A 24396-nucleotide genomic window follows, 5' to 3' on the forward strand; every position below is an offset into this window, starting at 1 on the left:
CAGCCCCAAATTTCATAAACAAGATAGGCAGATAACCCAATTCGCATGCAGGCAAATAAAAACATTTCTTTGGGATCGCTTAAATATTTTGCCAGCTACTTTGTCTTAAGGATGATAAAAATTCTATGTATTAAGGGGGAGGGGGTAGCAAGGAGAGAGAGAGAGAAATACATGAAGTCAAATGCTCAGCTCACATTTAAGAATCATTACCCTGATCCTAGCCCACCTCCCCCCACCCCGATGGGAACTCAGGACTCTTTCCCGTTTGCTAGAGAGAAGATGGAGGGAAGGCAGCTGAGACTTGAACCTCCAGCGCTGCAGGTGCTGGCACGTCCACAGCACGTGGTCATTTGTGGCTTCTAGGCTGGTCCAGAGGCCCAAAGGCAGGAGACTGACCACGAGGTTTTGGGAGTGAGAGGTGTGATTCTTGGGGTCTCCAGTCTGGAGAGTTCAGGGCCCCCTCTGGACTCAGGCCCAGGTTGAAACACCTAAGGAAGGGAGTCAAAGGGAAAAACGGGTCCATCTGGAGAAGCTGAGACGACACAGACTCCAGCAGGGGGCCTGGCCTGGGCCTCTTCAGGGCCACCGATCCTAAGGGCTCAGTAGCTGTCTGCTAGGGCCACGCGCTCCTATTTTAGCAGCTCCTCCATGGGTTCACATTGAAGCACATAATAACAGTATTAGCTGGTAAAACGATCCTGCAGTTAAAATACATCTAATTAGCAGCTGATGACATCCATTTTGGCAATTTCCTACTGGAAAGAAGTGGCATGCTCCCTTAAATGATACAGGCGGTGGGTATTCACCCATAAGCCTTAGCCTTCCCATCATCTGTCTCTTTCTCCCTCTCCAGATTTTTAGGGGGCTGGGGGTGGTGAGAGGGGTCACGAGTAGCTGAGACAGCAGGAATAGAGAAGAAAGATTTTAAGGCATCTTCTTTGCAACTCAATTTCAGAGCTGCACGGGTCTTAGGGGAGCAATACTCAAAAAATAAATTCCTCCACTCCACAGGTATTATTTCTTTTCTTTTTCTTAGGTTTTTTTTAATATTTTTTTTTTGGCCAGGGGGGAGGTAATTAGGTTTACTTATTTTTTTTAATTCCTATTTTTTATTGAAGTGTAGTGAATTTACAATGTTAGTGTCAGGTGTACAGCAAAACAATTCAGTTATACATATACATGCATATATTTTTTTCAGATTCTTTTCCATTACAGCTCATTACAAGAAATTGAATGTAGTTCCCTGTCTTACACAGTAGGTCCTTAACAGATACACATTACTACATATAAAGTAGATGAACAATAAAGTTTACTTTTTTTTTTTTAAGGTGGCGGTACTGATGATTGAACCCAGGACCTCGTGCATGCTAAGCATGCACTCTACCATGGAGCTATACCCTCCACTCTTACTTTTCTTAATTTTTAATTACCAAGTTCTAGGAACCAGCAAAGACTAGGACTTGTTTTTCATTTCCTTATAAAGAATAATATATATAATAATAAGACAAAGCAGAAAGGGAATCCAAGGCTTTAAGTGAACACAGTAAGCCGCTGTGAGAACCTACAAGGCCAGGATGGGTCCCCAAGGCAGGCCCCATGGGTGAGTAGGCACGGGGCATGGCTCTGTCACCGCACCAGAGCATTTGGGGAGTCCAGAAGTCCTCTATGGGGAGCTGGGGCTCCCCAAGTCCCACTTCCCACTACTGGATTCCCATTTAGTCCAGTAAGGCTGAGTACCCTTCTGGGCGTCCCTTGCTGCAGTGGGTTTGGGTTTTGGGGGTGCACAGGTAAGTGTCCATTAGAAAAATGCAAGGAAAAGAAGAAATGAGGTCTCACAGGGATTGAAGAGATGTGTTTAAAGCGTTCCTTCAGGGTCATTACACGGGAGACGTTAAAATACAGCTCCAATCCATGGTTGCTGAGAACAGCAGCCCTTCTGCATGGCTGGGAGGGTGGGCAACCCCATGCAGGTAGAAAGAGGCTGCTCGACTTGTCATTGTAGCCCGGGCCCAGCTGGGCTTAGAGAGGACCCCCCTCCACCCAGCATCCAGGCAGCAGGGACGAAAGAGCCTGCAAGAACACCTCTGGGCTTAAGGCTGGGTCTCCTGCCAATCCCCCGGTGACCATCCTGAGACCGCCCAGAGCCCTGTGTGAGCATCAGGGCATCTTCTTGCAGCCACATTCTCAAGAAGGCTTGGCCACGGAGAGGAGGCCAGAAGGATAGCCTCCTCCAAGCCAGGAAGATGGCCTCCTCCCCTGCGTGCCTCTTGCCTCGTGCACTCCTGAGATCTGTCCTGGTGAAACACTGCTTCAACTATTTTTGCCCCGCAGTGTGCTGCACATTTAGTGCATCCCAGAAAAGGGAGAGGCAAGGTCCAGGAACAATTGTGCCCCGCAACAACACTTCCAAGCGCGTTCTTCTCCTTCCACCAGGGCCTGAAGAGGGAACACCCTCCCCGGCAGCTGCATCTTGCAATTAGAAGCAGATGCACAGGCACACCTCCTCGCCAGGTCCAAAAGCACCTGTTTCGATGGCTGCCAACCTCAATTTCCTCAAGATGCAAGCGGCTGCAATACTCTGGGGCAGCCGGTCCCCTTCCCACTCCCTGAGCCAAGGATTGGTGAGGTTACATCACAAATTCTAAAACCTTCCCTGGTTCTTCCAAAAGGCCCAATGAGGGAGCAGAGGAAATTTCAGGTGTTGCTGACGAGGCAAGGTGTGTCTGAAGCACATTCTGTGAACTATTTGGGGTAAGATGGATGCAGCTGACCCAGAGCTCGGGGCTGAACGTGCCAACCCCTAGTGGGTTCCCGTGGGAGAAACCGTACAGCTCCAAATCTCCTTTGCTGTCTTTTGGGGAAATCCCTGGAGCTCCATGAACTGCCAGAAAGCCAGCAAACACAACCATTTGTCCTCCAGCTGGGAAGTGAGACCTCCACACCGTGGCTTTGGGATGCACACAGATAAACAGGTGTGAGTCCTCTCGGGTGGCCTCAGCAGGAAGGGTGGGCAGGCTTGGGGACAACAGAGGTGAAAGCATGTGTTTCACTAGCTAGCAAATATATGCATGCCCATCTATTATAGAGAGATTATACATATATGCATACACACACACACACACGCATCTATCAGCAACATGGACAGGTTGCAGCGCCTGCATACGTCCCACAGAATCTACAGAGGCCAAGGACAAGCTGGAGCTGACAGATTCTCTGACTCTCACCAGCCAAAGCAGCCAGCCAATACCTAGCAGAGGAATTTCCCCCTTTCCCCCGCCATCTGATACCGGCCTTCTGATCAGAAGCTGGGTAGCTGCTTCAATCTTTAGCAGTTTCTGCCCTAAAACACAATTATCCAAGATCCTCCAGCCATCTTCTCTTGGGCTGCATCAAGAACCACAAATAGTACCCCACAGGGTATCTTCATGAAGCACCCCGGGACGGAGAGCTCAGTCTACAGATGGAAGTAAAAGGCTGGATAAAGCATTCGGATTCCAAGCAGGAAGAATTTGGGACTTGGGAGCCTGCAGTCCTTTCCCAGATGGAACTCAGTGGCCAGGCTCCAATGGCCAGCTTGGCCTGGCATGCCTTAGACACGCCCCCATTCATCGCAAGCCGGGGTTGGGGGCGGGTCAGGAATCCATAGTCAAGACAGAAGTCACGTGTCCCACGAAGGGAAATAAGCCAGGAGATGATTCCTCAGATCTGGTGCCTACAGTGAGTTGTAAACTAAAGGCACGTTTTCCCTCCTGCTCAGCATCTGCTGCGCCTGGCCTGAGTGGTGACCTGGGAACGCTGAATCCTGACACTCGTGTACAAACTGTGAGTTCAGAAGTTGTGGTTTGCACGCCACGGTTTGCAGGTCCCACAGACTCCAACACGGGCTTAGCCACGTGCAGCGTGCGCAGTGAGATAACGGGGAGGATGTCTGAACTGGGAAGAGAATTGAGAACAAAAACAAGGCAGCCCAGCCAAGGAAAAGCACATCAGGCGAATGGAGCAAGGAGGCTACTGCGATGATGACTCAAGCCGGGAGCAGGCAGGAGCAGGGACTACAGCTCCAGGTGGATTTGCGGATTTGAGGAATGGAGCCATCATCAACCCTTTTTAAGATGAGACCATAAAATTCTACCTGGACAATAACCTGGACATGCAACCGCAAGGGCCAGCAGGGCTCCTTGTCTTAGATAGACTAGAAACTTAACTTGATTAGCAAAACGTTAAAATAAATAAATAAATAAAGGGAAGGGAAGGAGGGAGGGAGAAAGGGACGGAAGAAGGGAAGGGAGAGAAAAAAGAAAAAGATCTAATTGTTAAAAAAAATGCTACAGTTTAAATGCTTTTTTTTTTTTTTTGGTCTCCATTGCATTTATTATTATTACACGCCAATGATCTCCACTGCTGTAATCAAAACCCCAGCTCCCCCCAGGGCCTGGCTGTTGATGGCGTCTTCTTTTTTCCTTTTCATTTCTTTCTACCTTTTGCTAATGGACATAGAGAATCCTGAGGTTCAATGCTTTGCAACACATAAGAACAAAAATCTTTCTATGGCCTCTTTATGTTTCTAAGCGAAGTCTGAAATGTCACTGACTAAAACATTGAACAGGCCTGTAATTACTTTCAACAAAGTAGTTCCTTTAACTGAGTTTTCTGGATGTAGATGGCATTTAATATACATATTGTGAGCCTTCCTTTCAGCACAGGTAGCATTTGATGGCGAAAATCACAAGTTTTCTTCTAAGGGAGCAGTCTGACAGCCACCTTCTTCCTTAGTTTTTGACAGGAAATCATTTTCCTCTCCTACCACACTAACGGTGATGTACAGCGTGTGCACAACAAAATTTGTAAAAATTAACACTTCGCGGGCTTAATTTAATAAGGATTGTTAGCACATTAACACCAGTAACGTTGGTCCTTACGATTCAATCTAACCCCGCTCCCGGAGCCGCTGTAACAGGGGTTTACGTTCAGCTGAGGTTTACACCGCTATTTAATGTAATTAAAGAAACCAGTAGTGCAGTCCTCAATGGAAATATCATTTCTATTGCAGAGAATTCCCATTAGAAATTGGGGGAAATCATAGCACGCTGACTTTGATTTTGTTGTAAATTTTTTTCCCTTGGCTGTCTTTGAAACAGAGCTGATGTGCTGGACCTCAGACTGAATTCACTACAGCAGCTCAGCAAAGATTCCCTGATAAGACCAGCCGGGCCTCCTGGCAGGAGCCCCCGACATTTATGTGTCATTGTTTTGATTTTGAAACTGTTAAAAAAAATTTTTTTTAATCTGTAATCTCTATTTGGCCATAATTCTCTGCCCAGCAAACAGCATCATATCATGAAAATGACTTTTCAGATAACTACCAAACAACATCGTGGCTACAAACCCAAAGGGAGGTCTCCCTGACTGTTTCTATATATAAACAATGCTGGTGGAGCTGGGATCCCAACAAGCTCCAAACCCCGGACTGGGACTAGAATCGAGTCGTAGCCTCAGTGGAAGGACGAAGCAGGCACTGCTCGGGATGCTTCCGAAACTAAACAGACACAAAACCAACCCAAAAAAAGACCAAAAAAATCTTTGCACCACATCATCCAAAATGGCAGAGAAAATTAAGTCCTGGGGCTGAAAATGAAGGGAACCTGACTTAGGTCTCTCTTCTCGACCGCCGGCTGCCTCCTGCCCTTGGAGCCGCCAAGTGCAAACAAAAGTGAGACGTCTCTGAACCTGCTCCCTGCTCACAGCAGGTCCCTGTGCCATGGGGTGCCTGGGTGGGGCTTTTTTCCCCCTCTCTCAGTGCATTTTAATGCCCTTATTCTATATCCTAATGTCTTTGAGGAGGAAAAAAAAAAACGTAAGTGTAACTTAAAAAACGTCACTCTGTTTTGCAAAATCCAGCAGCTTCCTTGGCAGCGAGAAAGGCTGGCTGGCGTTATCCCCTCGTTTGACAAAACTACTATTTCTGGGCATGTGCTCAAAAACAGGTAGGAAGCAAATGCTGAGAAATAAGGAAGTAAAAACAGCCAACAGATTTTTCTCTACCAAGAACGCCAAGCGTAAACATGATTTATTTAGCTGTGTTTAACGTGTCTGTCCTCCACATAACTACGAGCCCACTTGGGCCGGAGGAAGGATGGGGAGGAGGGGGGGAGGGGAGCAGGGAGGACAGTGGGGGACAGAGAGGGCAGGGGGAGGTGGCCCCAGACGAGGACTTCCTGAACGGTTCCGTTTAGAGTTTTGGGAGAACAAGAATCTTGTGCCTCAAAATACATGCATGTGTCAAAGGGAGGCAGCAGTAATCTGCTGGTTAATTAACAAGCTGCCACTAACAAAAGATGGAAGACGCAGTTCATACGAACAATATCTACATGGGCGCTGCACGATCCTGTCCCCCCACCGCCCCACACTTGCCTTCCTCTGCAAACCATGTGGGCTGGCTGCTGGGACAGGCGAGGAGGCCCTCCAGGTTGGGGGTTCTGAGCTTTCAAGTCCAGACAAGAGGGAGAGGGAGAAATATCACTGCCTTCCCTGCCCATCCTTGCAGGCCCATGTGGAATTGACTGAGATCTGTATTCAATTAAGGAGCACCAGACAGCTCTGGCTCCACGCCTGCACCAACACAGGCTTCGGGGATCTGCCATGCCCCCTCAGCCCACTCCAGCTCTGATGCCCATGCCAGGAAACTAGGGCTGCATTGAGCCCCTGCGGAAAAGGCAGAGTGTCACATCCCCCCCACCCCGCCACTCCCACCCCAACCCTCAAGCCTGGGGTCTTGTCCCTCCCAGGGTGAACCGACCACCTCCATAAAGAAAACATCTGTATTTTCCAACGAGCAAGACTAAACCAGAGGTTTGGGGCCTTGCCAGAGGTGATTCCTATTAAAAACCTAATTCAGGTCACTCAACATTGGCTATGAAAAAGAATCCAAGCCTCTTTCAGATAAAAACAACAGAAAAGTAAGATGAAAGCCCCAACGGAACACTTGGGGCCTCCCATTTCCCCTGTGAAGGTACCATTTCAGTGCAGCCAGCTGTGTGTTCGGTGGGCACCAATGCCAGTTTTTGTTAGCTTTGCGACGCTGTGGTATAGCAAACGGAGGATTTCCTCACCGGTCTGCACCGAGTTCCTTCCTCACTTGCAACTAGCAAGACTGTGCACTTCAAGGCTGCCTGCTGTATGCACTCCTCCCCAACCCAAGTCTACACTCCCTTTGCCCCACACGCCTCTCCTGCAGCCAGACACCAGAAGTCAGGAAAGATACATTCTCTGGTGTATTCAGGTCAAGGGCAACAACTCTGCATTAGGATTCTGGATCACGTGACAGTCCTGAACAGGAGCCGAGGGAGCAGGGACAGCACCCTGAAATGCATGCGGACTGGGGAGGGGTGTTTCTCCTTGGTATTAGGCTCCTAAATTGAAACTTCAAGTCCTGCCCCTCACGCTCCCCCCCCTAAACCCCCAGTTCTTCCCCCTCATGTTGAAAATGACCTGCACATAGAAGCTGTTTGATTCCTTTCCCTTTTGCAAATTAGTCACCCTGCCCCCCGTGGACTGAACAATAATAGTCTACACTTTTATGATGTCCTTGAACTCAGCAATGACTTCACTCCTACAGAATGGTTTGTTTTCCTATCTGGATGGTGGCAAGGGCATAAACCAGTGGATATCCCCATTTTACAGATGAAGAAGAGACGCGCTGGACTGGTTTGCCCTGGGCTGTTTGGGAACAAACCCACTTCAGATGTGAAGCTGCTGGCCCACACTACACCTCGATTCAGCGCTTTCACACGGCGCCCATCCACGCCCCCCAGCCCAGCTCCAGCAACAGCAAATAGAGGCTGCCCGCCTAAGCAAGGCTCAGGTGGTGCTCGGGGAGTCCACGGTCCCAGAAAATCAAATAAGAAAATCTAGATTTCTCAAAGTAGTAAAATCGAAGATGCTTCGCTGCACCTCTGAAGGAGGCCTCCCCGGGATCCCTTTGGCTACCAATTCCACTGGTATTTCAACATAACCCAGCTGACCAAATCCCCCATTCTCAAGCAAATGTCCCCCACACAGCTCCCGAACAAAGCCAGGCTAGTCACCTGTGCCCTGCAGACCTGTCCCACGGCTCAGAACAACACTCTGCCAGGCAGCCCACCTGTCACTCGGACACAGAAAGGTGTGCGCCTTCCAGAGGAGGGAGAGGACCTAGAAGGCCGCAGGCTCTCTTCCGGGCTTCTGAACAAGAACCCTCCAACACTCTGCCCCAAGCCCTAACTGAAAACTAGAGGGAGAAATCACCCGTAATTTTTAATCACTGTTGAGTCGTCAAAATAAAGAAAACAAAAATAAGGTGGCCTCCTCCCCCATGTGACAGCCATTAAGTCAGCCAATCACACGTTTACCTGTCTTTCAAGCAAAACATGAACGACCACCCCCACGCACACCTTGTCTCCAGAAATCCTGAAACGTACATCTCTCTAAAGGAACTGCGGAGACCGAGCACGGGGCCCCTCGAACACACACACACATAATTAGTGTTTCATCTTTCTTTCTGTACAGGAATTCGGTAACATAAATATTAATCAAACAGGAGGATCTACCTCTTCAGTCTTGGACCATTACGAGTGTGGGATTGTGATCTTTACCCGTATTTACAGATATTCAAAGGCAGATTCTATCTTGTTAGAACTGTTATAAATGGACGTCTGAGAAATCAACGAGCAAGTTCAGGCAGATAGGAAAAGCTTCCTGTCCAGGACCGGCAGCAGCTTTAAGTTCCCAAGTGTTGAATTTGTTACCTTTTCTGTAGGCCTTTCAAAAAAAAAATTGACAAATGCCTTCAGATTCCTCCAGCAGTAAAGCTAGCTGCTCAAAGTTCAGGTTAGCTAAATCTGAGATTTTTTAAGATCAACTCTTACTCAAAATGCCACGAAGGCATTGTTTACAAAATACTTTCACCTTTGAGAGCCACAGGAAATGCCGTACTAATATTGTTATGATTTGGGTCAGCCCAAATCATAGATATATATGTATATACATATTTCTTTAAATTATCTTGATTCTTGCTACAGCAGATATATTCTGTTTGGTTCAAACCTATTTCTGAATAATGGAAAATAGAGACATGGTTCCAAATCTGGCTAGAAAAGCTGTCGTAGTGAAGGTAAACTTTTAATCTTCCACAGGCAAACGGCATACATTTTTATTTCCAGAGCAGCAGCTTTGGGAAAATGTTTGAACATTCTCTTAAGAGCTCTGTGGTAAATACGCTGGGCGTCCAACCAATGCTTTTCTGGGTCTTTAAGGGCCTGTTGGAGTGCTTTAAACGATTGGAGACCAATTTTTAGGAAGCAAAAATAAAGAGACTCCTAGCAAGGTGACCATTTGCATTCAAATTCTCTTTAGGGGGGGTTATTGTAAGCGAAGTCGGGCTGGAGGAAGGAGTGACATTAATTCCCTGTAATTCCAGGAGGCTTTGTGTCCTACTCAAGCGGAGGGTTCCATTCCCACACAATTGGGAAAACACTTTTGTTCTTGAATGTTTTAAAATCCCAGCCCCAGGAATTCCCTCTAGAAAAGCAGGCTCCCTCTCCTTCCCCTGGAAAAATAAAACAAAACTCCAAAGAAAACCACTTTTGGATGGGGCTGTTGGCCCTAGATGGACACACACAATGCACACGGGTGCTCTTTGAGGCGCCTTCCAACTGGGCCTCACCTGGATCCGGGGAGCTGCCGGGCTCTGTCAGGCCACGTGGGTTGAGAAGGGCGGCACGACCCTCCAGTGCGTTGGCGGCGGGCGGAGAGGGGATCCCCAGGCCACCCCAAGAACCGGGACGCACGTCCAGGAACGGATGCCACCCTAGCAGGAGCCCCGCCCTGGCGCGCGGCGGTTTCGAGGGGGCCACCGGTCGGAGTTTGCAGGGGTTCTGAAATGCAGTTCCCCACGGCCGGGTAGGTCACTAGCGCGGGAGCACGCCGGGGGTCTGGGGAGGGGGCGGCGGGTGGAGGAGGGGCGGCCCTGCGTACACAAAGGGGCCCCGGGCCGGCGGGCTCCCCGCCCTTGACCTTGGGTCTCCGCCTCCATCCATCTCCGCGCACAGCCAGAGAAGGGGGCTGGCCCGTGGCCAGGGGCGAGCTCGCCGGGCAGCTTCGGAGCAGGGGGCCGACGGGGCCGCCAGGGGACAGGGGGGAGGCAGGGCGGGGGAGTAGGGGGGAGGGTCTTGGAAAAAAAGACTCAAGGGCAGCAAAGTGCTCCGAAGAAACCTGCATTCCAACTCCCCCCAGTTCCTGAAGAGCCGGGTCTTGGGGCGTCTCCGATTCACCGCCCGCCTCCGGCCCCCAAAGCAAAAGTTGCGCGGATGCTAGAAGGAAGCCCCCTCCCCTTGGCTAACCCTGCAACTCGCCCGACCCCACCCCCACCCCCACCCCGCCGCCTTCCTCGGACCCGGGCCGAGAGGGGGAGGAGAGCTGTCACGGGAGGAAGAAAGGAGCGCGCCTTCGCGGTGAGGCCAGACGCGGGTAGGGTCAGCTGCGTCTCCGCCCGCCCCTCGCCGCCCAGCTCGGGCAGCTGGCCCATTAAGCCCCCGAATTATGCATGGACCTGGAGCCCCCTCGGCCCTCCCGCCCCAGGAAGACACAATAAACGCGCGCGGCTGCCCGGGGCCGGCAGAGCAGGAAGGAGTGGCTAATGGTCGCACAGCCGCGCCCGGGGCGCAGGCCGGGGAGGCCGCGGGATCGGCGAGCCCAGCTGCCCAGCAGGGGCCAGGCGCGCCCAAAGGCCTTTGAGCAGCGTCTCAGCACCCCTGGCGGGACCCGGACGGGACCAGGACCAGCGGGGGGAGGGGCACCGATCACAGGGGAGCCTGCGGAGCAATCACGAAGTTGCCACAGTGTCCGCCCGTTTCCCAAAACGGGTCGGGGAGGTGCGGTGGGCCCCAGCGCCCCTGCCTGAGCTCTGCACGACCCGCCACGGGAAAGGCCATTGTGTGCCTGGGCTTGTCTGTGAAGACATGGACCCCACCCCTGGAGGCCCCGAGGGGCGGGGCTGAAGTCCCCCGCCGGCCTGGCAGGAGGAGTTCTGCCCCTGCCCCCTCCAACGGGAGAGGGGATGATTTGCAGGTGGTGGGCACCGTCGAAGGCAGGAAAGAGGGTCTAGGCGTGGGGGGCGTGTCGCTAGAGATCCGGCGAGGAGGCCAGAAGAGTCTTGCAACCTTCAGTGCCCGTGGGAAATTGCATTAGTAGTGAGGCAGGTGGCGCCTTGTTTCATGGGAGCAGGAGGAGTTCAGTCTCAGAGTTGGGAGGGTTAGATGTCCATCTTCCCACCCTCCGCCACAGCATTAGAACTGGCCAAGGACCCAGTCCCCAAAGCACATGCAGCCTCGCATCCCTTCCCTTCGGTGTCTCAGTGTCTTATGTCCCCACAGTAGGGTGCTTCCGGTGCCTGGGACCACAGTGCCCCGATGACGCCGCCAGAATGTGAACTCTGCTGTCTTAGGCCTTGCCCCGTTTGTTTCTTTCTCCCCTTCTCTCCAAAGCAAAGGCCAGGTCAGGAAAATTACATACTTCTTTTTCCCAGCGAATAAAGTCGCCTCGCCTCCTTTGCAGGGAAAGTTTTACAAGCCACTGATGTCAATGATGCAGGGAGAAGACCACACTGTTTAGATTTCTAATTGTCTGGCTTTGAACTCAGGGAGGGAGGGGAAAAGAATCCACTCTGGCTCCCTTGGAGAACTTAGTTTTGTGGGGTCTACCAGCCTCAACCGTTGTTAGCCAGTTGCTGGGGTGGGAGGGGGTCATCAAAGGTTTGTCCTGTTTCTCCTTAAGGGAAAGGAAGAACCCCAGACGACTGTGGTTACACTGAGCCCAGGCCAGGGAGGTCCCCAGCCCCAAGGAAAGACCTCTGGAACCCAGCTGGGGGGGCTATACTCTCCAGATGCCATGCTCTGGCTCAAAAAGAGCCTTGGAAATAAAGCCAGTGCTTTCTCCACTACTTTCAAGTCAGGAAAACAGAAGCATGTTTCCTAGTCACTGCCAGGTCGGACAGGCATCCTCCCTCAAACCACAGCCCAGGCACTGAATCTGTCGGGCCTCGGGGCTTTACACACGTGGGTTCATCTTGGGTGAGTGGTGACCTGTGCATCTGTTTGCACCTTTCAGTCTGAATTTATCTCCCTGCACCTAAGGCTGTGTCCACACTTGCACCATGAAGGCCGTGGAAGCCACCCAGGGTACTCAGCCAGGGTCAGCAGCCCTGATCAAACACTGCCTTGGCTTAGAGAACCAGCTCGCTGTCCAAGGTGGGGGGATTCACCCCACCCTTGGTGGTGCATCCAAATAACTGCCTTCTCCTCTCCACACCAGGAGTGGAGGATTCTGACTTCTCACCTCCAACAAGAGGCCATTTTTTGGCTATTTTTCCACCCAAAGGAGCCCAGTTTCCACGCTGTCTGAGCAGCAGGCAGCCCCTTCCCCAGATTGTCTCGCATTGTAGTGGTCCCACCTCACCTTCCCAGGCCTCCCCCTCCCGCACTGCCCTTCCCTCAGCACAGACTCCTCCTTCCTGAGCCCCCCCAGCCCCCCCAGGGGGCCCTCCAGATCAAACCCAGCAGACCAGGAGAAAGGCCCAAAAGAAACCCACTGAAAAATAAAATAAAATAAAGCCTTGCCTTCTCCAAAAAGGCCTGCCCACCTCTGAGTCCAGCTTGGGGCCTCCAAGTCCTGACCCATCCTGCCACCTGGGAGTTTCTCCCTGGATTCCATTGCAGCAAAGTTGACTCCACCTTAGGTCACTGACCGCCATCTAGCAGTCCCGGGCCACAGTGGGCCCAGGTTTTGCGGGGCCAGAGGTTTATACATTGGAGGGGAGGGGAGGGGAGTCCTCTTAACAACAAAAAGACAAGTACCCAACCACATCTACAACCTTAGGGACAGTGCCCAGAAGGGGCCCGGTCACTCAAGGAGCCCGTGCCCAAACATCAACCTCACAGTGTGCACACCACATCCTCCCAGAAGCACCTTCACAGCATGGAGCAGAAAGAGACCCTGTTTACCTTTTAATGTAATGGTTTTCATTTTCAGCCACCAATTTCTTGAAAGAAAACTTACTTCCTAAGCGCAATACATAACAAGTGAGGGAAGTCAGCTGGGGCCACTGGGCAGGAAGGGGACTGAGGTGGGAAGTTGGAGTCTACCCCCCACCCTGCCGCCAGGAGTTTGCAGCTGTTACAAACCACTGATGGCTCCTTCTCGGATTTCAGCTTAGGAAGCTCAGGCCCAGAGAGGGGGAGGGTCTGCTCAAGGTCACACAGCTTGTGGCCACAGGTCTTGGGCCTGAGTCCACCCTGCCTGCCCCTCCCCAGGCTGCAGCCAGTAGGCCTGCCTGCCTGTTACCATCCCTACCCTGGGGAGGGGTCAGCTCCTAACCAGACGGGTTTTGCACAGAGCAGTAGGCAGGAAATGGACAGACATGTAGGACAGGGGAGCTCCACTGTCCTGATTCCCTCACCCCACACTAGACCCCAATTCCCACCAGGGAGCTTCGCCCTGAGAGTGGAAATCAGGGCAGAAGAGGCCTGTGCCAGCCACAGTTAAAGACCGGCACCATCACACCCAGGCCTGGGCACTGGCTGGAAGTAAGGGGCCTGGTTCCTAGGCACAACCGTGACACTGACTCATGGGGTGGCTGTGCAAGGCATTTAACCTCTCTATGACTCGGTTTCCTCGTCTACAAAATGAAAGTAATACCTGATTTAACCGCTTTGGTGGGGCGGAGACACTGGATGGGAACGTGGGATAAAATATGACCACGGGCAGCCCCATCTCGCCACCGGAAGGAGTGTGACTACCGGCGCTTACCCTCTGGACCCCTGCTCACTGGCTGTGTGACTTTGGCAAATGACTTAACGTCGCTGTGCTTCAGTTTCCTCTTTGGTCAAGTGGGGTTGCTAGGAGGATTAACTCAGTTAGTATGTGTGAAGCCCTTCAAACCATGACTGCCACATTGTAAGCTCTAATAAGGATGCGGTAAATTAAAAATCCAAATATGAAAAACTCCATCTTTTTGTTTCCTCAGTGAAAAGAGGAATTCAAGGGCACAGGGGTGACCACCAGGCTGCCTTATTTACACAGCTTACTGACACAGAGCCCCCTCTGAACAGATTCAGAGCTGGTGGTTATGCATTAGTCAGGCATGAAAATTAGGCGGGGTCGGAGAAAGCTGTCAAATGCCTAATAGAAAACTTAAAATCAACTGCTAACTACTTACTGTCTAATAACAACAACAACAACAACAACAACAACAACAACAACAACAATAATAATAGAGGCTGAATGTTGGTTCGGGTCTCCACTTGGGGCCCAGAGCCTTCCTCACTCACTCTCTCCCTTTACTTGCCTTCCTCCCTTTCCTCCACTGCTGCTGGGAGCACGGATCCACCTGAAAAAATCACAGGTCAGAAGCTCCCAACTCTAAAAAGGAAAAAAAAAAAATAATGAGCTTTTAACTGACCGATATTTTGTGTCTTCCTTTTACTTCAACTTTGAACTGCCGTTCAGAGCCACGGTCACATTTGCAGCTGCTGACACTCTTTGCTCTGGCTCGGACAGTGTACACGGTACCTGCCATCTCCTGCCTCCCTGGGAGGCCAGTGGGACAGGGATCACTCCCCCCAACCCCCATTTACAGGTGAGGAAATCAGGACTCTGCCAGGGGAAATGGCTTGCCTGGGGCAGCCTGGTGTGGCAAAAGGTCACCTGTCCCGACTCGAGATGACTGGGGTCTGGACTCAGCCCTGTCTGCAACCAGTTACACAAGCTCGGACACCCCCTTAACAGGTCAGAATAGGGAATGGGCAAAGAGATCCCTCCAGCTCAGGCCAGAACCCCCATGGACCCCAACTGATGACTGTTATTAACAACAGCTGGCAATGCACAAGGACCTCAAATATGCACACACTGTCTAAATCCAACCTTATAACAAGCCTGAAGGATAAGAAAGATTATCTCTATTTTACAGGAAACTGAGATTTGGACAACTGACTGAAGGTCATATACCAAGTCACTGGCAAAACCAAAATTCCAGCCTAAGTCCGTCTGAATTCATATTTTATTGCTTGCTTTTCTGTCACCTGCCTTTCCAAAACCTCCACCAGGAAAGAACAGACCACTGTATGAGGACGCCTGGGACTGTGGGTCAAAGCCTCTGGGGGCCTCAGGGTTCCTGGCAGTTATCTTCAAGGGTCATACCTGGGACAGGCTTCAAAGACCACCATGAATGGAGCCTGGAGATAGCGCCTGCCACCAGTCGCTCCACCAGCCAGGCAGAATTAGTATACTTCTTCCTAAAAGCCTCCATACCCTGTGCTATCTGAGGAAGCCAGGCAAAGCTGAGTCTGATTCCACTTTGCTGTGTGAATTGGGCAAGTCCCTTAACCTCTCTGAGCCCCAGCTCTAACTGGGAGTACAAATGTCTATTTCAAACTGGGGTTAACAGTATCTGTTTCAAGACTGACATCTATTTCAAGGTGTGATAACCCAAGAAAAGCACTTAGCACAGTGTGGGTGACCAGGTTGGCCCCCTCTTCCCCACCACCCACCGGCCCTGCCCTGGCTCTGAGGTCAGCCCTGCATGCCCAGCCCCCCAGCCTGAGCCCAGGGCCATGTCCCTCAGACGGAACACTCCACCATCGCTTGGTGCAGACAGAACTAATAATTAGCTGTCATGATTTAATAATAAAAAAAAGATAATCCGTGCCACAACACACATGGATTTAACTAATCTTAATTTGAAGGGAAAATAACAACTCTAAATTTATCAAATGCAAGTTTTTTAAGACAACCTGCAAGCGGGGTTTATCTCTGGTTTCCAGCACAAGCAAGTTACTTAGTTTCTCCCACTGGCCGAGTTAATATTCTTTTTTGCACATTTATTTTATTTATTTTTTAAAATCTGAAACGAACATTCTCAGAGCAGCGTGTAAATCCTCCGGCTGAACAGAAGCCCTTTGCTGCAGCACAGTTTGCCTAGCAATGGGTCACCGGGACCCCAAACCAAACCCCCGATCTGTGCCCTGCCGGCTACGTGAGCCGTGAGCCCTGCCCCCTGCCCCCTGCCCCCTGCCCCCAGGAGCATCTCCGGCCCTTCCAGGGTTCCAGATGAAGACATGCAGAGCGGGCGGAGCCATCACAGCAGGGACCTGCCCGCCACTTCCAGCCCAGGGGTACCTGCCACCTCCTGTCACCAGCTGCCTGTCTCCTGCATTTCTCTAGAAATCTGACATCTGGGGTTTGGAGGGAAGAGAAAAAAAGGCAGAAGGCAAACCTAGAGCTGACATCTGATGGCCCATTCCCCCTGTTATAGCTCCATTTGGTTATGGAAGCAGTGATAACACCAAAAAAAAAAAAAAAAAAGCCAAAAACGAAATGCCTGTGATCAGGGGCTATAAAATGGGAATTCTAAGGTGGAATCTGGAGGAAAAGGCTGAGAGAGATCCAGGATGAGTTTTCAAGATTCTGACTGAGAAGAGCAAGCACCTCCTGCTGCGCTCTTTAAAAAGTTTTCCAGATGCTTCCACATCTCAGTGGTCTACCCAAGGCCAGGCCCAGGCTGCTCAACACCCTCATCTCATTTACTTCTGAGCATAAAGCCAAAAAGTCAGTGCAGACAGGGAAACTGAGGCCCAGGAAAGCAGAGCGACTTCCCTGGATGGGCGCAGGAATCGCACCCCGGCGCCTGGCAACAGAGCCCGTGCTCCTTCGACCGCCAGACCCCACCCCCGGGGCCGCCTGCCCTCAGAGCTGACGCCACATGACAAGAATGTGACTAAAGACAGGGGAAGGCAGAGCGACACATGGGACAGGACACACGACAGTCGTTCTGAGGTCATTTCTGACGGTGGCATCCTCAGAACCCAATGGAAGTGTCTCCTCCATCCCAGGGAGACCTACGCTGGCTACTCTCATACCAGGAGACATGGAACCAGGGAGAGCAGAGCATCCGTAAGGGAAGGAGGAGGGCGCTCGTATTCACAGCACGCGCACCATGCGCCAGGCACACATCACTGCACGTCACAGTTATTGAGAGGTAGGCTCCCTGATGAGGGAACTGCAGCTCAGAAGGTCAAATCACGCTGCGTGAGGCTGGCAGACTTGACCTGGGTCCACTCCCATGGGGCAGCATCTCCCAGTGCAGGCTGCAAACCCAGCTCCCCCAAGCCCCCTTCTCCTCACGCCTCCTGAAGACTCACATCCCAGATAACAGCTCAGAGACTCATGCTCTTTGCAAACGCTGGACCCCCCTCATCTCACCTCCCAGGATTCACTCCTCCTGCTCCCCTTGATGGATGGGCCCCCAAGCTCCAACAGTGGCAGAGAGAACGCAGCAGGAAGGGATCTTAGGGAACGGAAGGAACACCTATACAGGTGGGTATCTAGCCTACAGCCGCCCCTGAGCCAGCACTCCAGGACAAAGCCCCCACCTCTGACCAAGGCCACCCCTCTGTCTGCAGATGGGCCTCGGACACAAGCTCCAGGGACCTCCTTCGCCCACAGCACGTGGTCAAGGAGCAAACCGTGAGCACACACACCAAGAGCAGGGCTGCCAGCTGCTCACACTCCAGTCATGTCCCCTAAGCAGGACACAGCAGTCCCCCGGATGGCCATCCTCCCACCAAGCTCCCGCCCCTCCAGGGCGTTCTTTCGGGTGGGGATGTCCAGGGCGGGGAAGGGCAGCAGGTGCTCAGTTGTTGAATGAATGAATGCCCAAGGCTTCAGAAAGGTCTTCCTTTCACTCTCCCACTTCTTCATTATTAAAAAAAAAGGGGGGGGGGTGCTAGTTAACTATTCCCTTTTTACCCATCTCCAGAACACCATCCCAAGGAAAGGTCCAACCCTAGTGTCATGACCAACAGAATTCCAACTTGGTCCTCACCCAGGGGATGCCTGTAAGGGTGGAAGAGATCCCACATATTTCTAGGCCAGCCCTTCCCATCCATCTCTGGAGCCCTGCCTCTAGAAACACCTGGCCGGGGGGCTGGGACCTGTCAGGGCCACACTCAGAGTCCTAGCTCTTGAAAAGGCGGTACCCTCGCGGCCACCTGGGAACCTCAGCCCAGACAGTCCAGCCAGAGGCAAAGTCCCAAGAATCAGCAGCCCCCAGACCCCATCTCACCAGCTGCCGACCAGGGCCAGCCCTGGGAATGACAGGGGGCAGCGGGGGCATGGGCAGGCTGGAGCAGCCCCTCACAGCCGGAAAGCAGGAACCAGAGAGACCTGGGTGCGGCCAGCGGTGCCGGGGGCTGGGCCAGCGGCTGCGCGGACTGCTGGGGCCCGGGCGGAGAAGCGCCCGTGATTCGTAGTCCCCCTCTTAAAATATAAAGACTCAATTATCTTTGAGCAGCTTGCTTTACACATGAATTGACACATTTATTTTACAATAAATAACTGAAAGTTATCTCTGTTTCCTTTACTGTTAATCTACACAGAGAAATAATAAACAGGGCTTGTCTACAAAAATGCAACTACTGCAGTCCTCAGAATTCAATTAAGCTAAAATAATTAATGCTCCCACCATATTAAATTACTTTATACATTTGAGCCACTGAAGTTTTATTCTTTAATCTTTCCTTTTTATTAAATAAAAAAAAGAAAAAAGAAAAGAAAAGTTGGTGCCGAAGTAGGGAGGGAAAAAGCAAAAAAGGAGACTGGGAAGGAAAAAAAGCATGATGGGCTGTTAAAATGGAATGGTCGTCTTCAGCTGACACAGCATGCAGACTGTTTTGTGCCTTTGATTAAAATAACGTTTTAAATGCTTTGAACAAACATATCTCTTTAGACTTCTAAGGGATTATTTTACATATTTCTTCAAGAATGAAGAAATCCATTCGTCCTGTTGCTGAACAGAAAAGGCCAAGAATATCTTTCGTCACACGTAGAATAAAAATACTGTCGGCTGCTGCCATATTACAACCCGGAAAAAGGGGGGATGGCGGGGGACAGAGGGTGGGGGGGTGAGGACAAAGCCGCCTTGGAGATTAACTTTGCCTTTTATGCAATCATATTTAGTCGCTTTCTTAAACAAACCTACCGACAATGAGCTGCAGCCTCTCACTGGATCAGACCTTCCACATGAAATGAGGATTCAGACGGGGTTTGGCTAGAGCAGAAAGCCCTTCCATTGACACGTGAATGGGGCCCAAGTCTCCTTGGCAGAAGCCACCCCTGAAAGGTCTGTCTGCACTGACGCCAGGTGTTTATACCACTGGTGGAAACTATCCCTCAAGCATCAGACAAAGAAAAGAAAGGGGTGGGGACCCCAGCAGCATAGACAAGAAGGGCCCAGCACCTTTCTCAGTCACGGCTACAGCCCTAATGAAGGAAGCATCGCTCAGATCTGCATAGCACTGAGAAACCAGGCTTCACAGAATTTGGCCTTTAACAGTCTGGACACTGTTCTCAGTGCCCTTGGTGAATGAAGAGTGTGGGAGACTTCGTGTGAGGACAGCCACCAGAAGGCCAGGCCCACAGGCCAGTCTGGTTCGACGGGATCTCCCCAGTGCCCAACACGTGCCTGCAGGCATCTGCATACCAGAGCAGTCTCTTCACAGGAGAGAGAGCTCATTAGTCCCATTGTACAGATGGACAAAGTGAGGCCCAGGGTCACAGAGTTGCCGGGTGGCTGCCACGGAGCAGCTGGGCTTGCTGCATCACCCTACCTGCCTCCTGGGTGATGGGAGGGTCCCCTGTCCACACCCATGTGTCTCACCCATGAGAGCAGAGTGCCCTGGTTACCCCAGGCTCACCCTCCAAGGAGCACCCAAAGCCTCAGTCCGTCCGGCATCTCCCCTGGCTTCCACAACCAAACAGTGGAGAGGGATGCACACCCTTCCCCGCCAGCCACCTGCTTGCACACTGCGGTGCCAGAAGGGACCCCCAGGAAAAAGTTTCACTGCCAAAGCATTTATGAAGCCCCTGCCCACTGAATCCTCACACCAGGCCTGCCAATATCACTCTGAGGACGTATGGAAAAACTGAGGCTTGGACCCTGAAGAAGCTAGTCCAAAGTCTACTGGCAGGATCTGAACCCTAGCCTGCATGCACTCTGAGGCCGTCTTGCTGCAGGACAGGCTGCCACTTCCAGGGAACACAGGCCAACCAGGGCCCTGAGCTCAGAAGTACGAACCAGAAGCAAACACTCCGGGTTGCACGGAGCACGGGCTCCTTGGAGGAGGCTCTAGCATGCCCCGACGTGGCCTGGAGAGAAGGACTTGATGCAAACTCACTGTGGTGAGCCCACCTGGCTAGAGGACGCAAGCCCCTACACCTGTTCTCTAAATGGTAAAAGCCAGCTGTCCAGGTGGCCGGCCAAGTGGATGTGCCAAAGGGGATGTCCAACCTTCCACAAGGGGCGCAGTGTTCCAGCAAGTTCCCACAAGCCCCTCCCGAGACCCACCTCTAGGATCAGGCAACATCAGAAGGGGCCTCTGAGCTCAAGGGCCTAACCCCTCATTTTACAGCTGGGAAACTGAGGCCAAAGAGTGGAGGAGGAGAAAAGAGCGATCCCCTTCATAAGTGCTGGCCCGGCACGGCCAACAGGCAACGTCTCATTAAGCCTCACAAGGACCCCAGCAAGAGAGGTCTCGTTAGTTCCATTTCACAGATGGGGAGACTGACTTGTCCAAGTTTGTGAAGAACAGACTCCAACCCAAGACCGGCTGGCTCCAAAGCCAGAGACTAAGCCAAGAACACCAGCAAAGTGAGGGCCAACGAGCCTTCCGAATTTCCATCCCAAACTCCTGGCCCCACAACGGAGCACACTGCCAGAAGCAAAGCAACCATCACTCGCTGGGCCGCTCTGAGCCCCAGGCCTGTCTCCTCCCGAGGGTCACCTGGACGGTGGACCCTCGGCCAGGGCAAGCCCACCTGGTGGCGCCCGGGCCCTCCCAGCACCGACACCCTCAGACAGAGGGTGAGTCCCCAGCTCAGCGAGGGCGGGGGACCCGGGAGGTGGCTTTGGCAGTGGCCAGGAGACTGCCATGTTCCATACCTGCAATGTTCTCCTGCTTGGGGCAGATGCCTTTCGTGGGCGAGAGCAAGTGGTCATCTTCGTCGGGGGTGACCTGGATCCCGATCTCCACCGGCTCTGACACTTTCCTGAGCTCAGAGCGTGAGGAGGGCGGTGGGCTGCCCTGCTCCAGGCCTTTGTCATAGCAGGCACCCAAGCTGCTGCCACACTGCTTCTTCTTGTGCTCTATAAAAACCAGGATGTCCCCCAGGGGGAAGTTCATCTGACACTGTCCACAGGTGAGCAGGTCAGGGTCGGGGCCACCCACCATCAGCCCCAGGCTGCTGGGCTCCTCTATCTCCAGACCCTCGTCTTCCTCGAGGATGGCGGCCTCCACATGGTCAGGCTCTGCTGGAGAGAGAAAGGAGAAGGGGGGGGCAGAGAAGACAAGATGGACTTAGGCAGTCACGAGCACCCATCATTCATTCCAACCCTTCCCCACCAAGAGGCAGGCCCCGCCGTCGCGGGATGCTGGCAGTCACCACGTCCTCCCCCAGACTCCTGGAGGCAGGGGGCTCACCATCCTGCGTGCAACAGATTGGCAAACTGAGGCTCCGGGAGCAGCTCTGCGGCTCCCAGAGGCTATGGCTTAAGTGTTACTGATCTTACAGCTTTCTGGTTTACTTCCTGCCAATTTGCCCCTGCCCCAGCCTAGCAGAGGGACACAAACATGTCCACATGTGCATCCACACACATCCTGGTGTCATGAGAGACTGGGCCGTCCCCAACTTGGCAGTATCATCTGGAGGTCTCTCTCAAACTTTGCAGCATCTGAGACTCTTCTGGGAGCTTTGAAAACCCCCGATGCCCAGGCAGCACCCCAGATCAATTACACTGAGATACAAATGTCAGGCTGTCTTTTTTTTTTTCTTTTTTTTTTTTTTTTTGAGACTCCCAGGTGATTCAGATGGGCAGCCAAAGCTGAGAACCACGAGCCAGAGCCAGAGCTACTTCTCCCTGCTCGGGCTCGAGCTGCGCCCTACCTCCCCTCCCTCCTTTCATTCATGTCCTCCCCATTCATTCAAGTCCTGCTTGCATTCCTCTACCTGAGACCTGGCTGCACACCAGACAAGAAAACAGAAACCCAGATGGGCATCCGAGGGCCAGTTCTTCCGAGAGAAAGAAGCCCACACGCTCAGAAAGCGACAGGTGAGCGTTGGTTCGAAAAGAAATATCGAAGGGGAAACGATGCTGGGGAGAGTCACTGCACGTCGGCTGGCTGAAAGAGGGAGCGGCTCTCCTGCCAAACTCCCTGCTCCCGGTCAGACTTCCATCGCCTTGTACACTTCCCAACACTCACCGACTCCCCACTGTCCTTTTTTGTTTGCTGGGTTTATTTTCACTCCCGAAAAAGAAAAGAAAGAAAATAATAATTCTTTAGACTCCAAAAGCACTTGTTGGCAGATGACAAACCACACTTTCAATGGGCTGTACATTTTCATATTTCTTTAGCAGCCGATCTATTTCCTTTCTTTATTTTTTATTTTATTTTATTTTATTTTTCGTAGGGGGCACAGGACCCAAATATTTTGAAGTGAATCGATGCCTGGAAAAGCAGCAACCTCCTCAGGGAAAACTTGAAAAGGCAGCAGCCGACAGTGTCATAAATAAGGGAAGTGGACAACAAGGTGGCACCGTCCCTCCAGGTCTGAACAAATTCGGGGTGGAATTTTTCGAGAGCAAATGTCAGTAGTGGTGTAGAAGGGCACAAGTGGCGGGGTCTTCAGGGAAGCCAGGGGGCAGCCAGAGGCCAGAAACCCAAGGAGGCAGGTATATTTTAAGTGGTATGGTATTTAGGAAAGGATAATGAAAACCACAGAAGAACAGAGAGAAAAGAAATGGAAGAGAGGAAAAACACATTCCGTGGCAGTGAAGTTATGGACGGGCCAGAGCCAAAGAACAGATAATTTAAGGAAAAAATTCTGTGGCATCTTCCATCCTACATATAAATCACTGTCCTGTATTTTCTGAACACAAGCTTCTTCAGGGCCCGTGAGAGTCCATGTAGAAGGCCAAACGTCAGGGAGACGGTTCAGGACGTGCACCCTGTATGGGCTATGTGTGTGGCTCAGGTACCGCTGAGAAGGGAAGTGACACTTTGAGATCCTGCCTGTGCTTATAGAAAAGCAGGCAGAGCCGTGAATGAATTACATGTAGCCACGCACTGGAAACGTGGCAGTGCAAAGACACCCCGCAGAGGAGGAAATCCGAAATCTCTCGTCTGCATGCCCTCCCACAAAAAGAACCTATAAGGTAAGAGAAGCCACGTGCACAAAAGGCAGCCCCAGAAACCATCAATTACACTGTAAAAAGAAATCGAAGTTTACTTTAAAAGGAGTTAGAAGACAATGCCACGTAATTAATTTACCAATTTATTTTATGAAAAGATGGTTAAAATGTAATCACAGCCCTCACGACGAACAGCAGTTCTAGGGGGGACTGGGTCCCTGTGAACGGTCTGTCAGAATGTAAAAGGTAATTATTCGGTGCCTCTTTTCCCTTTAATGATCTAACATTGAGCAATACTGTTTATATTGAAAAGCTCGCACCTTTAATTACCAATTACATATACATAATTTCAGAGCCAAAGGAGAGGGCTGTGAAAACAGTTCTTTAGAAATATAAGGATGTATTGTACACCATTGCTAGAGAAAGAACTCTAATAAATGGGAGGAGGATGTCAAAATATTGTTTTGTTAAAAGAGAGAGAGAGAGAAAGAGACACAAAGGAAATGAGCTGAAAAGCAAAAAAAAAAAGGACAAAACGAAATTGAGAATTCAAATGAAACGGGTGAGTTCTGCGGTAGGGAGGCTGGAGGTACCTGGGCCCGTTTTCAAGGCCTCTCCTGAGCAGGCCTAGCAGCCAGCTGCATCAGTAAGGGCATTTGATAAAAATAAACAAAGGCAGCAGCTAATCCAGCCACATTCCCTACTTGATCATCTTCTCTGAGGGCAGGGAGGTGTTCGCCATTGTCTAATTTCATCTTTGGTTTCCTTGTTCGGTTTCTGTTCGGTTTTGCTTTTCATTCACTTTTTCAGCCAGTCTGTCCACCCCTTCTCTGTGGTGGAAGGTCTAGGAAGCATGAATGTCTCCTCTCGGCTAGCAGGTTTTAAGCTACAGAATTTCCAACTTATTTTCTCCTTCAAAAGAAACACAGACTAATTTAAAAATTAGCCCAGGTCACCTAGGCCTGTCCGCGAAGTATTCTGCCCTCTCCCTTCCATCTTTTGCTAAGGACTCTGTTCCAGCACTTTTTCCTTTTTCTCCTTTTGTTTTTTGGGTTTTTTTGTTTTGTTTTGTTTTGTTTTTTTTTTTGGTAACATCTGGTATTCTTTCCTTTATTTGGCAGTCT

At 51.4% G+C, this 24396-nt stretch overlaps 1 protein-coding gene across 5 annotated transcripts in view; it reads right to left on the minus strand.

The window, feature by feature from the left end:
- The window catches only part of BCL11B (BCL11 transcription factor B), a 94683-nt gene that overhangs the window by 58927 nt on the left and 11360 nt on the right, over nt 1-24396 (minus strand). For 2 of the 5 annotated variants that reach the window (XM_064486235.1, XM_064486233.1), the window contains exon 2: nt 21026-21391. The exons of 1 other annotated variant lie outside the window; for it this stretch is intronic. In XM_064486235.1, coding sequence (XP_064342305.1) covers nt 21026-21391 — 366 coding nt within the window. Of the gene's footprint in view, nt 1-21025; nt 21395-24396 lie in introns of all 5 variants that reach the window. 2 more of the 5 variants (XM_064486234.1, XM_031454288.2) reach the window with 1 other exon arrangement.

This window comes from Camelus dromedarius, chromosome 5 (assembly GCF_036321535.1).
Source record: "Camelus dromedarius isolate mCamDro1 chromosome 5, mCamDro1.pat, whole genome shotgun sequence".
NCBI classification, from domain to species: Eukaryota; Metazoa; Chordata; class Mammalia; order Artiodactyla; family Camelidae; genus Camelus; species Camelus dromedarius.